The 13,190-nt window shown below is 37.8% G+C and overlaps 1 protein-coding gene across 2 annotated transcripts in view; it reads left to right on the top strand.

The window, feature by feature from the left end:
- LOC310716116 (UPF0524 protein C3orf70 homolog A) overlaps positions 1-9,555 on the top strand; it is a 26,538-nt gene extending 16,983 nt beyond the window's left edge. For both annotated transcript variants that reach the window (XM_083522992.1, XM_083522993.1), the window contains one exon: positions 7,026-9,555. In XM_083522992.1, the coding sequence (XP_083379118.1) occupies positions 7,026-7,654 (629 nt within the window). In that variant the 3' untranslated portion in view covers positions 7,655-9,555. The remainder of the gene's footprint in view (positions 1-7,025) is intronic.
- The last annotated feature ends 3,635 nt before the right edge of the window (positions 9,556-13,190 follow it).

Genomic DNA, 13,190 nt, shown 5'->3' with positions numbered 1-13,190 from the left:
CCCCACCATCCACTCGCGAAACCGGTGCTCATCGTCCGTGCACCTGCTGCCACAAACATATTTACTGTAAAGTTAATACATTATGGTACTGTAAATTGCTCTGTTTTGCTAAATTATGCTAAGTATTACACTACCCCATACTGATCACCATTCCTTATGACTCCTGGCTCGGCTAATCCATGTCTCGGCTTAGCGATATTTTCAAGTTACGATGATGTCATTGTAATGTTTTTCTGTTATAAGTCACCTACAAGTATTTTTAGGGAGTAAAGAAATGTAAGCATTTAGCCAACTACCCAAGCTATCCAGCTGACTGAAACCTACTGGATATAATCCATAGTTATCCTACTGGCAGTCAACTATAGCTTGATTACCCTTTTGCTGCTGTTGAAGTTCTTCAGTGGATAATGTCACTGACATGCTGTATATTTGCACAGAAGATGGAACACTATATGGACAATAGGTTGTGGACTCCTGATCATAAGCTTCCTATGTGCATTTTGAACATCTCAGTCCACATTTAGTCCCCATTTGCTGGTACACTAACCTCCACTCTTCTGGGAAGATTTAGGTGCAATCATAGCTCCAGTTCATCCCAGCATTGAGGTCAGTGCTTTATAGCAGGCCACTCAAGATCTTCCAGTCCAAACCATGTAAACCATATCTTCATGAAGATGGCTTTGTGCACAGGGGCATTTTCAATGCTTCCACATTCAAAGACATCCTATACAATTGTGTGCCTCCAACTTTGTGGGAACAGTTTGGGGACGAAGCACATTTGGTTCCAAAAGTTGTACCAATACTTTTTGAATGCTTTTAACACACTGACTAGTGTATGTCTTTACTCTTCTACACCTGTATCCTGTAATGATTTCAAATTTCTTTATCTGGAAATGTTTCCTTTTCAATTTGGTTCCTTTTAAAGTTATTCCTCATGTTATTTCAGGAAGGTTTTCCTGCCCACTGTTAGTTCTGTCTTTCTCATTTAAGATCCAGATGTCTGCTGTTAAGCCGCTTTGAGACAATGTCCATTGTTAGAAGCAGTATATAAACAAAACTAAAAAGCGCCTACACAACAGCATCTAAGATCATCATAGTAGATTTTACAACATCCATATGAGCTGAACCATATAATCTTTAATGCTTTTTGCATCCTAACAAATAAACATTCCTGACTCTTGCATCCAAATAGTAAAACCTTGCATTATTATCAATATAAATGCCAATTAAAGCATGCAACCAAGATAATTTAACATCGAGCTGAAATACGTTGCCATGTCATGTCATGTAAAATTTGAGGCGCCTAAGCTAAAGGTGTTGATTTGATAGATCTTCTTTTTTGACCTTGCAATCCAGTTTATCTGGTGACTGGGCCATTCCATAATAAAAAAACACTACAGCCAGCTGTTTGCTTTCCAAAAAATGCTTACAAAGCTTAGAATGATGCTCCGGGTCTCTGTCTTGCTGTATGGTGAAGTTTTTACAGTAGCTGGAATCTAGATGGAATTGCATGGTTTTAAAGTATGGAATTGTAGCCATGTGGGTTCAGTACTGCTTTCACCATTTAACCTACATATATATATATATGTTGAGTGATCATGTTCTCCAAATACAAACAGACATGAGAGACAGTTTGAAAATAAATTCTGTCAAATTACATAGTTTATTGCATATACACAAATGAAGAATGCATGTGTCTCTTTAAAAAAAAAAAAAAAAAAAGAGTCCAAACGTTTGACAGGCACTCAACATATTCCCAAACTGAGGGAGTGTTTGGTGTTTGTTCATGTGCTCTTTTTTTTATTCATTATTATTCACTCAAGATTTCATGGAGTGGACCAACACTGAATGAAATTGCATTTGCTATTTCCACCCAATTTCTGACCACAGAGTTGATGAGCTGGCTGTTCTGCCATGCACTCAAATAGAAACTCAATCACCCTGTATCCTGTAGTCATAAATTAGGTTCAGGCTTGGTTCAGTCTGGCTATGAATTTGAGGAAAAAGGCCACAGGAAATGGGTTGGCCTTATTTCCTTTTTTTCCCCTCATTTCCAGGCACACTCATGGTCACTTAATTGGTGGGTACACTTTAGAAACAAAATAACAGAAGACTATTATTTCATTTCAGTACATTTATCTTTTTTTTTTGTGGTGCTATTATGGTGCACTTAAAAAAATAATCAGGATTTGACTCTTCCAATACATTTGAGAGTACACTTATTTTAGTATTACCAAAAGATCTTAGGGCAGCTGATCAGTCTCCTGCTGATGGCCCTCTAGACATTTCCTTAGAAATTTGGTCTAATTACTACTAATATACCTGAAGGAGGTCATGTCAGAGCCTTTCATCATCATCTACTGCGTTTAAAAAAAGAGGCAGAATTTTTTCAAATGGAAAGATAAATCAGCTGCGCAGGACGTAGAGCGTTTGAGCAGCTGAGTGCATTATGAATGTTCTTGTTAACATCCCAGCAGGGGGTTCAATCAGAGGCAGCAGTCAGCACTCAGCAGTCTGTAAATCCAATTGCACTCATTTCAATGTGCTGAAAGGGGCTTTTATCTGATGCAGTAACAACTTAGCCATGATCAGTGCTAATGCAGGGGCCCAACTCCAGTAATACTCTACACAGTTTGGAGACGAGCCTAGCTCATGATTCAACTCACCAGTTCATACACAAATTTCATTGGCGCGTTATTCCTGTATCATTACCGTCACTGCCAATTGACACTCTTTTAAGTTGCCATTCACATGTTTTAGTCAGCGTAGATTTTGGTTTGTTATTTTATCAGGTAAAGAATAGAAGCTTTGGTATAATTTGGTATATATTTGTATTTTGGTATAAATAAATCAGCTGGCTTAAGTGAACAGACTCAAATTTAAATATTTTGCCTTTGACTTTGTAATACACTGAAAGGACAAATTTCTCTTAGAAGCGTGTGCATGGTAATTTACATTTGCATGTGGTGGCTGATCATGAGCAAGTGTACACTTGGAGATATATTACATATTCATATAAAATTTCTGTCATGCATCCATACCAAATTTCAGACACTTGAGTAGCATGAGATTTAATTACCGTTCCTTATTTCTACTCTGAAACACAATTTTGCTGTAGTTGAATCAGTGCTGTGTTGTGTGTTTACCAGCCTATGCATTTTATTGAAAATTATAGAATATCAATGTAAAATTAATTAATCAAGTTCATAAAAAAATAAAGTGTAGAATTAGCATGCAGAAGCAAAAATGCTATAGGCCTAACAAAGCATTCAGATTTGGCTTTAAAATCTATTTTTGTAGCAGCTGTTAGAAACTGCTTGTTGAATAATGAATTTTTTATAGAGACTATAAAAATGACATTAAAACCCTGTTGCTCTCTTGTCAAATGCTGTGCTAGTGTTTTTCTGGCATTCTGTTAAATAAGATCAGGTGTATTATCGTAAAAGTATCTTCAGATTGCTAACCGTTGCCATTATTTATTATATACTGCCAAATTTCATTTCCCAAACGGGAAGCATCTTTCTAACTTATTCATATGCTAATATCTATTAGCATGCTTCACTGTATGGGAGTTATCACATCAGGGGGGGGGATCCTCAGGAGGCCTGGACTAAAAAGTTTCCATTTTCAAAAGATAGGAAAGGAGTCTACAGAGACCGCATTTGCACAAGGCTCAAAAATTTTGTCCCCGCATTAAGCCAATCTGATGCAGAACAGACTCGCATCCTGCACAGGAATTTCACTAGCTCAGGCTACCATTGTGAATATTCTTTCGTTGATTTTTTTTCCCTCTATATAAAATAATTAATGGAGATTCTCATTGGATGTTCCACAGCTGGCGTTGATCAAATAGACAGGTCTGGCTGTTCATGTCCTTATTCTCTGTGGAGCAGGGACAGAAATAGGCTGCGGAGATTACACATGAGGAAGAAACGCTTTTAGGATCAGCAGCATCATTGATTATTGAAGAGAAAAAAAACAAACCTGAGAGGAAGCTAGAGACAGAAAGAAGCTCGTGGATATTATTGTTTTTTAGATAATTCTGTTCGTAGCTAGAAAGCCAAAAAGGCAGCTCATATGTTTTGCTCCTGAATTCGAAAACAATGTCATATCGCAGAGCCCTAACCATGTAGAAATCTATTATTATTAAGATAACGCTCCTAAACACAAAAACATGCCTTTTTTTTATCAGCAGAGCTTAAGTGTGTGTGTGTGTGTGTGTGTGTGTGTGTGTGTGTGTGTGTGTGTGTGTGTGTGTGTGTGTGTGTGTGTGTGTGTGTGTGTGTTGCATTACTGCTGATAGCTGAATGGCCTTAAGTGCTCCAAAGTTTCCCTGCTGTGTAAAAAAAATTTAAAATGTATGTTAATAGCAAAGCTTATTATGGTATTATGGCAGCTTTTAAGGCAGATCAAGATTTCCTCCTGTTTAAGTGCAGATTTTACCTCAGTAATGTAACTAGCAATGCAAGGTAGCAAAGACTAGCTCAGTCTGCACAATGCTAAAATTATATTTATACACTGTTCATTGATCCATTGATAGCGCTTTTCACAATGGACATTACCTCGAAGCAGCTTTACAGAATGTAAGAATTATAGAACAAAAAAAAAATTTTATACAAGTGAATTATGTGTATTTATCCCCGATGAGCAGCCTGGGGCTTCTGTGGCATGGAAAACTCCTTTAGATGGTATGAGGAAGAAACCTTAGGATTAACTAGACTCAAAAGGGGAATCCACCCTCCTCTGGGTAATATCAAAAGTGTAATTATAAATCTTAAAACATTAAAAACACCAGAGAGTGAGAGTTATCATGAGCACCGGAGTGTGTGATTATGAGTAATGTCCTTTCTACAGTCTTATACAGTCAGTTGAAGTAAGCTACTGCTAGCTAGAAGCTACTGAGCAACTCATTAAATAGGTCAATATCTGAGATATTGCACAGATATTGCACAGCCTTCAAATGTTCAATGATGGAGAAACAGCATATGTAGAATAGTGTTTTTGAGTAGCGATTAAGAGGATGTTTGTTCTAAAAGTTCAATGGCCAACCTCTATAGTAGCTGTGTTCTTAACAGATGACATTTTGACAAACCAGATTCATATATTGTGAAACTGTAGATTGCGGAATAAAAACTGATTTGCATACAGTCATAATATTTGTATTCAAATTAAATGACTGTGAGATTTTTTAATTTAGACTGGATATGTCATTTGATTATATAATTAGTAAGTGCTCTATAATTAAATGAGCAAAGCTTCATGGTCATCAAGCTCAAAATTATTATCAGAGAAAGAGTGAAAAGGAATTGTCAGTCTATAGTAAATATGATCAATGATACTGCCTGGGTTTGTTTGGGGGTTTTCTCTTTTTTTTTTTTTTTTTTGGAGCACTAACAAAGTATAGAAATGATTGTTATGCCTGGCTCCATCTAACCCGCCTTCTCGATTGCTCTAAAGCGAGCAGCTTGTTTGTTCCCTGTAGGAAACGCTGTGTGGCCACATTCATATTCTGGCATGTACAGAGATCTGAAAACAGCTGAGAATTGCTTTTGGTCTGTTTGTTGTGCTAGATTTGTGATGCGTGCAGCAAACCTGCCAAAAGTAACGATTGTATTGTTTCTCCACATAGTGTCTTGTTATTGGTACAAGAAGTAAAGGAGAACGGAAAATCCAGAATTTTTTTCTAGACAGCGGACATATCAAACATATTCAATAAAGCCGATATGCTTTTAACTTTTAATTCTCTTCTTGTCTGAAAGATGATGAAAGACACTGACATGAGTTATGTTCATAACAGGCATGTGAATTACTAGGATATGTTTTATTGGAACTTATTAAAAACATCTCTAGAGGTCTGTTGCCACAGCTACTCCTAGACCGTCTGGTTCTTAAATTCAGAACATGTCTCAACTTGTTCAATGGCGCAAGCATTGGGAAATCAGAATGTTTACTTTTGTACTCATGCACTATGTATGAACAAGAACAAATGCACAGAGAATGCATAAAGCTTGAATAATGAACCAAAGTCGGTTCTTTTTAAATAATTTTTTTTTATTGTACACATTTTCACACGGAGATAGATAAGAATGCACGATTAAATACTAGATCAGTACATTTAATATCGGTTTAAATAATTTATTTTATATCTTTATTAATGTAATTATAGTTTACTTCTCAATTTCTAATTGAATTGTTCTCGTTTTGTGAGTGCTACTTATTGCTGTCTTAATTATTATTATTATTGTTATTATTATTATTAATAACCCAACATCTCGAGGGGGAGTGGTGGCTCCAGCGGTTAAGGCGCTGGGTTGCCGATCGGAAGGTCTGGGGTTCAAGCCCCGGTATCGCCAAACTGCCACTCTTGGGCCCTTGAGCAAGGCCCTTAACCCTCTATGCTCCGGGGGTCCCTTACGAGGGAAATATCAAGGTCCGTGACGTGGGGCCGCCTTCCCGTGGGCTCACCACCTGCAGGAGGGACCGTAAGGGACGGTGCTGTGAGGATTGGGCAGCAGTCGAAGGCAGGGGCCTGCTTAGACTGCTGCCCCCGCGACCCGAATTACGGATAAGCGGGAGAAAATGAATGAATGAACCCAACATCTCTAAATACTATATACTACTAATACTAGTTCTTCATATCACACAATATCCACAACTTTGAAGGTATTTAAAGGTATTTGAAGGCACTTATTTTTACTTTACTTTGTATACAGTACATGAGTTAAGAGGTGCCAAAGTTGGGTCGTGTTGGAAAACAACGCCATTATTACAACGAAAAAGCACAGACAATTATGCTCTCTTGCACTCAGGAAACTGAACTCTTGACATTATGATGAATGCTTAAGCCGTTGTGCCATTGGAAGTCTTCTAATTGCTTTTTGACTGCTTCAAGCATTTTTGCTTTAGCGCCATGTTCACATATTCTGATTCTGCCGCATATATTCTATCAAAGTGCATGTTGTATGTTTATATGTTACATTTCATCCCATTCTGATATTCTGCTCCCACTGTTTCTCTCTCTGTAGGTAAATATGTCTACCAGCCTATGACCAGTGTGTGCCAGCTTCCCACCACAGCAGTCCCTGCCTCTCCCTCAAATCACACCGACACCATGAACCTGACGATCTCCTTGACCGAGCGTCTCCTCAGGAATGCCCCCAAATTTAGAGCTCCACCCTGCCCAGAGTCCCCCAGATTCTGCATCATCTCTGATCTTTTTGTCGATGACTACATTGTAAAACGCATCAACGGAAAGATGTGCTACGTTCAGAGGCCTCCGACGACAGCGCCTGTTCCTCCAGAGAGAGCGCCAGCCTCACCACCCCAGCCATCCAGTCAGCACGCTCAAAATAAGCCCTCCCAAGTAGCCCAAACTCCAACCACACAAGGTCAAAATGGCCCCAAAATGGACCACTGCTCCTCACCGTCCAGCTCAGAAGACTCTGGAATCAACGCCTTGGGTCTTCACTATGTGGAGTCGTGCGAGGACGACTCCTGTGAGGAAGATGAGGAGGAGGACGAGGAGGATGACGATGAATTGAGCACAGATGGCAACTCCAGTCCCGGGAGTCTTTGGGAGCAGGACGAATGCACTCTACTTTCGCCGTCCAAGTCGACTGTGGAAATAATCGAGAATATTGAGACGACTGTCTAACACAAGACAAGACCAATTTTGTTTTAACACGTGCATTACCAGAAGATGCAAGTTGGTTGAACAAAACAAGAGCGCAATCTAAAAGACAACTGGACAAATGGTGATAATTACATGGATATCTTCTCACCAGTTCTCCTCTCAGCCACTTTTCATATCCTTTATACTCGTGTCTCCTCTTTGCATGGTGGCCCTGCTATGGATTGTACACAGTAGATTTCACAAGAACATTCATGCATGTATGTAGTACCACGAATGGGCAAATGAAGCTGTTACGCAGGTTTTCTGCACAGGCGAGGCGAGGCGAGGCGAGGAAAAAAACGACACAAACACAAGCACACATTTCCTCAGTAAGCGTAAAGGAGTTAGTGCTTACTTTACAGGAATAACCTTGCATGGATATGCTTTCTCTCCAAGGACCTGAATATTAAATACATCACAAATGAACAGAGGAGAATAAGATTGGCAATAAAAGGAGGCAATAGAGTGAGAATATGAAATGTCATCTTCTGTAGAAGAGAAGGGGGGAAAAAAAGTGGCAGAAAAAAAAGAGAGAGAAGGGCAGAACAGGGTGAGAGACTCTTCAGTCGCTTTTAAGCAGGCACCATTGGAAGTGTGACTAAATCATGCATGAGTTCAGAAGACAGTAAGGACACGAGGTGAAGAAAAAATACATATTCGCAAAGTCTCTACAGAGTATCAACTTATATCTTCCTTTCAATTTATCCTTCCTCAGCAGTGGAGAGCCCTGAAGCTTTCCGGAGATTTAGCAGAATGAATTCCAATGTCTTGACAATCATTTAATGATATAGGTCTAGGGGCAGTTTCAGTGAAATGATTATTAGCAGAACTTTATAGGGGGGGGTATGTCCGTCTTAAAACACAGCACGGATTCTTTGAACCATTTGTAGCAGTATGAAAGCTAACATGCTGCTTTGATCACTGAAACCAAATCGAGCTCAAGCTCAGAGAGCAGCAGTTATTTCTTTTGAGGATGTTTACTGTCAATACTTCTTTTTTCCCCCCCAACTAAATACACAAAGCCTATTTAATAGCCAATAATGTATGACCTAAGCACATGATGAACTTACTCCACAGTTTTTGGATGGAAGTGGTTACCTATTTTATACTACCGTGGGCAGCCGTGGTCATCTCTACATCCTAAGAGACAGATGTTCGGGTACTTTGAAGCTGGTATCCTATACGTAAAAGCACAGCCTGCATGGACCTGAGAGCTACGAGCCAACAGTCTAATACCAAGCATTAAAAACCACTTCAGCCCAACTCACCACCACTGATTATTGACGCAAGTGCATGAATTCACAACAGTCCGATATAACCATGATGATTTTAGCTAGTCTGAGACATAAATGAGATTACGATTCCCAGGACAAAGTGATTTTACCACCTCTTTTCACGACATTATAGAACTGTACAGTACTTTTCCTTTCGGGTTCAGAAATCCCTGATATGGGATTATAATTGTATTTAAAATCACATACAAATCAGTTTAGTGCAGTAAGAAAGAGACTGGTAAAGATCCCTGTCGTTTTAATTCCCTGGAGTGGACACTAAACTATTGCCTGACAATCCACTCCTTCCCATCTCTGATCAGTCTGTAATGATAGCGTCTCTATTTATAAGCACAGAACTTTGTCACTGCCTGAGCAGAAGAGTACATTTTGAAGCTACTTTTTGAAGTAGAAAACCTAATTGACCCATCATCCATCCCTGAGGAACCCCACACTCAATTATTTGTATGATTACCTCTCCTGCTGGTGGATAAATAAATGGGTGTCCCTGTATTTCTGCGGTTTTGTATCAGGGAATACTGTAGCTATAAACATGTACTGTAGATACACAAATGTTGATCTCGCCTTTAAATAAACCCCTTTCTTATACCAGTTCCTGTTGTTTAAGCCATACTTATTTCTTATAAACAAATTCAAAAAAGGTTTTGCTGGTGTTGATCATTTTGTATTCAAATAATTCCATTTACATTTGTTCTACGCAGCGATGGGAGAACAAAAATCTAATTTCTATCAATAGCCTAATAGTGAATCTAGAACTGCATTATATCACAAGGTAGAAAGACAGCATCATTTATTCGGCAAATGTCCTTATGTCCTTTGACAATGAAAGTGAACTCGCACTTCTAATCAGCAGTTATACTGAAACCACTGAGATGCTGCGGTCCCTTTCATGATTTCTAAGTGTCTTGAATACCAAATGCAAAAAGTGGAAATGGGTAGAAGCCTTGCATTCATACAGTATCAAAAAAGTACTGAACATACAGTTCTGTCATCTGTCCATTTGTATGATTTGACAGTGTGTGCTCAGCCTATAATTTGTCCTTTAGTTGCATTTTGGGAAGTAAAAAGCCTGATAATGTAAATATTCTGCCTTGTTTATATTCTTTACACCTGTCACTGTATTTATCATTAATTATAGGAATATTTGTATATTCAACACTAGGTGGCTTTTTACTTTGTGTAATCGCCTGACATATTAATAGACAACCTACAGCCTGGGATATAAAAAAATCAGCCCCAACACTATTAGGAAAAAATCTCACATGGATGCAAAAAAATTTAAACCTTACAATTATGTCTTTTAGTCGTTAAATCCTAATAAAAGCCACTTAGCTAATGGAGAAAATGGTTTGTATGAATAAATAATTTAGCATAGTCAGCATACAACCAGAAGGAACCTCAGATTTCCAGATACATCCTTCTGCTGCCATGGAGTACATTTTTATACCATTAGAACATCCCAACATGTTTAGCCTGTGTTAATACAGTGGTGGAATTCACTAGTTTTGAGCAAAATCATTGTATTGTGGATTTACTACTAAATAGATGGGAACAGGATATAATGTGCAATCTAAAGAGATATACATAAGCAATGCAATATTTAATGATCTAACTGTACTGCATTGATCATTGTACTAAATTGTGGTGGCGATATGTGATAGATACCCTTATAATATGACAGACAAGGCTCTATTTGAAACATAGCCTCCTTAGAGTGTGAGAAGAAAATATAGTCATTATACTGTTAAAGTATTTTTATACCAACTTCAAGCAAAAGCCCCTTTTTATACACCTGGTAGCTTTGCTGTACAATCCAGGATGTAAAATAAATAATAAAAAGAAATATAATAGAATGCACACGATGATATGTATAATATACTATCCAAACCAAGGAAGATACAAGATAGCTGAGTAGGGACAGGGACAGGCCTGCAAAGCTTTTACGTACGGAACATAGTTAAAATCTGAGTTTCCTCAGGAACGTATTAAGTGGCGGTTGCAGTCCGCCACTTAGGTTCCTGAGGAAACTCAGATTCCGTTTGTTTAGTCTCCGCCTCGCACTTTGAACCTTTATTTATTTTGTATTATCTTGAAACTTTAAAACAAACAAAACAATGCCAGGGGTATAAACAAAAGTTAGTGTATTGTTGCAGTGGCTACTGTAAATAAGATTTGTTTTGCACATGCATGAAAACACTAAGGAATCAATAGGGCTAGTTTTAGCCGCTAACCAGGAAATGGCTTGCGGCTAGCGCTATGGATTCAAAATTCAAGATTTTTTATTTGTCACTAAAATAGTTATATGCAGGATACAATTAGCAGTGAAATAAAGATGAAAAAATTCAACATCTTGAATCTTGAATCTTGAATGCTAGCACTATTGTTTCTTGTCCATCATCAAGAATTTCTCTTAAAAGGAGAAAATCCTGACAATTCACATATCGAGGGAGTGAATGAATGAAGGATAGAAAGAATGAAAACATTTGTTAAAGCGTGCTGAAATAAGTAGAACAGTTAAGTAGATCATATCTTTAGAAAATTCAATATTTCAATGTAAAATACACACACACTTACATACACATCTGTATTACCCAAATGGGGTCCAACAAATGTAAAGTATTTATTAATTTTTTTTTCCAAAATTTTTTTTTCTTAAATCATTTTGCAAATTGAATTTATTACTCAATTTAATCAATATAATACAAAAGTGTATAGCATTAATTAAATTGAACTGTACTGAAATTGAACTGAACCGTGACTTGAAACCCGAGGTACGTACCAAACAGTGAATTTTGAGCACCGTTACACCCCTAATCTCTATGCTTCGCAGACAAGCTTATCACAAATGGAACTCAAGAATAATGTCAATATACAGACATTCACTTATAATATTGTGTGTCGAGTATCACTGTATCTTATATAACTGTTAATCTCCTTGTGTTCGACGATTTACTTTCTGCCTGCTGTATTCACAGCTCTAAGCCATACAGCAATAAGGATCCATACTAAGACAGATGTTAGGTCTCACACTCCTGTGTTTTCTTTTGTCTCTATATACTCATGAGAATGGGGAGTATTCCAGGTTGTCAAGGAGACAGATGCCTCGGGAGGTGGAAAAGGAAACGTTATAATCATGAACGCAGCTCGTAGCTATCGACAGAGGAATCGCACTCGTGCTTCTGTTCTCATGGTTCCTCAACTGCTTTACATAGATCATCTCCATGGGTATATAACGATGCCAGAAGCATTTATTTTCTCCACCTCATTAGCGTGTTAACAAATCAGAGATTAAATATTTCTGCCATTTGCCATTGGACAGAATTGCTTTCATGAAAATGAATAATGAGAATAAAATTGAGGATAATTACCAAACCTACACAAGCGAAAATACCTGGTGGTTTTGCATTTTTTTTGCTTTAAAGACTGTCTGGGTTTTATAATAAGTTCAAATCCAAGGACTAGCAAAGAACCACCTTCTTTGACCCCAGTCTCAGCTTTTTGATTAAAGATTAAAGCGTCAATAAAATAAAAGCAGCAAAAACAGCAAAACTTCCGCAGTCCAACCTTCAGCAGCTGTGACGGGTATTAAAAACACCACTGAATGAAGTATAAATGTGTTTCGGTTTAACAGCATACGACTGTATAAGAGTATTTGCAAACTGGATTAGCACTGGAGGAGTAGTGCCAGCCAACTCACAAATAAACTGCTGAGCAGAACAGGACCTTTTTTCATTCAGACCTTGCAGTGAAAAAAAATTCAAACATGCCAGCTACTGAAAACGATTATCTAATACATGGAGGATCTGAGGAGCAGGTTTTATATAAACTATGTGGCATTTTACAAAGATTAAAATATCATCAGGTGATTTACAGCCACAGTGGTATTTAGCCAAACATTTTTCATCATCTAAGTGCCAAGAAATGACAACTGAATCAGAAGGTAGAGCTGAAGACCGGTCATGACATTTATAAGGTCGTGTAAAAGCTGTAATTGAATAAGGGATTAGTTATAGTCCATGTGACTAAAATTGCAAGTAATTTCTAATTAAAAACACATGCAAAATGCCTTAAAGTAATTCCATGTGGGTGACCTGCTAAGCTGCTTATACATATTAACATACATTTACATTACATATTTATCTCCAGAAACACAAAAAAACACATTGTATGATAAAATTATTAAAAGCTTCTTTCCATCTTTCTTTTTTTATGTAAATATATTTTGA

Source organism: Silurus aristotelis (assembly GCF_946808225.1).
Source record: "Silurus aristotelis genome assembly, chromosome: 20".
Lineage (NCBI taxonomy): Eukaryota > Metazoa > Chordata > Actinopteri > Siluriformes > Siluridae > Silurus > Silurus aristotelis.
This window is presented reverse-complemented; position numbering and strand designations above follow the sequence as displayed.